The sequence below is a fragment of the Elephantulus edwardii genome, unplaced genomic scaffold (assembly GCF_000299155.1).
Source record: "Elephantulus edwardii isolate Elephantulus edwardi_28Jun2011 unplaced genomic scaffold, EleEdw1.0 scaffold00207, whole genome shotgun sequence".
Lineage (NCBI taxonomy): Eukaryota > Metazoa > Chordata > Mammalia > Macroscelidea > Macroscelididae > Elephantulus > Elephantulus edwardii.
Window position 1 is genome coordinate 3,922,886 of NW_006399957.1, and position 2,778 is coordinate 3,925,663.

General features: G+C 61.0%; 1 protein-coding gene across 1 annotated transcript in view; it reads right to left on the reverse strand.

The window, feature by feature from the left end:
* Positions 1 to 906: 906 nt before the first annotated feature.
* ZNF407 (zinc finger protein 407) overlaps positions 907 to 2,778 on the reverse strand; it is a 368,528-nt gene continuing 366,656 nt past the window's right edge. Inside the window, exon 8 of the mRNA XM_006897250.1 lies at positions 907 to 2,204. Coding sequence (XP_006897312.1) covers positions 907 to 2,204 — 1,298 coding nt within the window. The remainder of the gene's footprint in view (positions 2,205 to 2,778) is intronic.

Consider the following 2,778-nt stretch of genomic DNA (forward strand, 5'->3'; position numbering starts at 1 on the left):
CCAGAAACAGAACAAAAGCAACCTTAGCATTTGGGTGAGGCAGTTATCTTACAGTTCAGAAAGAGAAATAACGCGCACTTATGCCAAGAAACAAATTTTCAGAGAACACAAACTTGCACTCGACCATTGCCGTAAGCCCCGCTGTGCACCGAGGACTGGCCAAGCGGTGGCTCGAGTGGGCTTTTCTATCCATTAAGGTGTCAGTCTAGATTGTTTGTAGTGACATGAACCACAAATAAATCCTGCCAAAACAAAAAAGGTATTAATGTGAACAAACTTTTATTATAAAAAGCAAAATATTGATATGAACAATGTCTTCCAGAATGTGTATTTCATACAGAGGCTCTACTGCCCAAAATAGACAAAATCAGACGTGGACTGGTTGTCTTACCGGGCGCCTTTCAAATGAACATGGACATCAAGGCCTTTTGGAATCAGACTTAAGAAGGCTCCTTGCACACGGAGTGCAGGTGGCCCAGGACTCCTGAGTGGACGCCCGTGTGATGGGGGAGGACACTCAGGACAGGATGCTCAGGACGGAAACTGGGACGCTGTGACGTCAAGTTTCCAAACCCAGACAAGTGAATAAAAAGAATGGATGTTAACATTTCAGGAGGGACCACAGCTCAGCTTTTAGCCTGACATGGGGTAAAACACAGAAGCAGCCAGGGTTCAGGGGGTGGGGCTGCCCAGGCCACATGGGGCAGCAGCCAGCTTCACTCTTAAGGGCACAACTATATGACCCCTGAAATGAGGAGGGTTTGGGGGACACAGGACAGACAAACGTGGAACGCCATGGACAGACCGATGGTGAGCCCCACCAGGTGGGCAGAGGCGGCACTGCCTGGGTCCCTCTGCGTCCTCCGTGGCTCCTGCAGGGCGGGGGCTGACCTGGTGGCTGCGGGCCTACGCATCCTGCAGTCCAGAGCTCTCTCTTGGGCTCGGGACGACGGCTGCAGCCGGGGACGCGCTCTGTGTGTAGATGACCATGCTGGTCATCTGTTCCTGCCCTTCAGGGGCTACCCCGTCTGTGCTCAGTGCAGCCCCGGCCTGCAGGACCTCAGGGGAGCCGGCCGCCTCGATGACGGTGTGGGAGTACACACCCGCCTCATCCTGCACCCCTGGGGGCAGCTCGGTGACGATGTAATGCGTGGCGCCCTCAGCGAAGCCGGTGGCTGACTCCTGGACCATGGCCTGGATAAGCTCTTCTGTTACAATGATCTGCGAGACCTCGCCATCCGACTCCACCAGGTCCAAGTGCTCGGTGGGTGCCCGCAGGCCGCGTGGAGCCACCCCCTGCATGATGAGTGGGGCGCCCTCCCGGGCCACCATGTGCACCGCGCCCTCTTCGTTGACAATGACCTGCGTGACCCCCTCATGGAGGAGCTGGTCGGCGGCCGAGGGGTCACACACGGCGAACTGCAGCACACCCTGGACAACCTTCTTAAAGGCCACCTGGGCCCTCTCCTGTGAGGCCAGCAGGGCTGAGGGCCGGACCACCTGCGTTACCACCTCCACGGGCCCCAGCTCACCTGGGCCACTCTGTGCGTCGGGGAAGAGTGGAAGCTCGGGTGTCCCAGGGCCGGCAGGGGCGGGCAGTGCGTCCTGGCCGGACATCTGGACCAGCACATCCCTGTGGCCGTACCGGCCCTTGTCCTCGCGGCCTGCCCGCCCCTCCACCTCCCCCAGCTCGGACACGGCGCACAGCAGGGCGTCCAGTGCAGACGAGTCCGGGGGTGTGAGGCCAGCCTCGGACAGGCTCACCAGCTCCTGCTTGCTGACCTGCTGCAGGAGACGCCCGTCCACCTCGCCGCTGTCCACTGGGCCTCCGACCACTACCACCTGTGTTGCACCCTCGGTCAGCTGCTCCGGGAGGTGCGCCCCGCTCTGACTGGTGGCAATGACCTGGCCGTCTTCGCTGATGTGCAGCACCCGTGCCACCTGGCCGGCCATCGCCAGGGTCTGCAGCGTGGCCGCAGCCGTCTCCTCCACCGAGGCGTCGACAGCGAACTCGCCATCATAGTCCTGGATGATGATGACCTGCTGGACCTGCTGGGCCGGAGCCACCGGCCGCTTGCTGCGTGGGGGCTTGTCCCTGACTGGGGCCTCCTCTGCCAGGGCGGCCGCCGTGAAGGGGCTGTCCGTCTCGACGAAGGCTGCACCCTGCCCCTTCAGCCGGCACTCGTAGGACTTGGAGACGATGCCTGTGGGAGACAGCAGCCAGTTAGCACCCAGCAACAACCTCACCCAACGGTCAGTGGCCTGCAGTGATTCCAAAGCTTAGCCTTGTGCTGCCGCCGTACACGCTGCACAGGGCCTGGCATGTCATCCCTGGGACGGCTTCGTGGTCTGCCTGTCACCTCAGTGAGTCCCGTACCCATCCCAGAGCTGGGGAAGAAACATGGCCATATTTCAGGGACATCTACCCCGACTGACAAACTGGCACAGACAGGGACAGCGTCAGTGCTGGGGTGCAGTGAGAAGTCAGCCCTGTGTTGGGGTGCAGCAAGGGGAGCCAGCCCTGCGCTGGGGTGCAGTGAGGGGAGACAGCTGTACTGGGTGCAGTGAGGGGAGCCAGCCCTGCGCTGGGGTGCAGTGAGTGGAGTCAGCCCTGTGCTGGGGTGCAGTGAGGGGAGTCAGCTGTGCTGGGGTGCAGTGAGGGGAGTCAGCCCTGTGCTGGGGTGCAGTGAGAAGTCAGCCCTGTCTTGGGGTGCAGTGAGGGGAGACAGCTGTACTGGGTGCAGTGAGGGGAGTCAGCCCTGTACTGGGTGCAGTGAG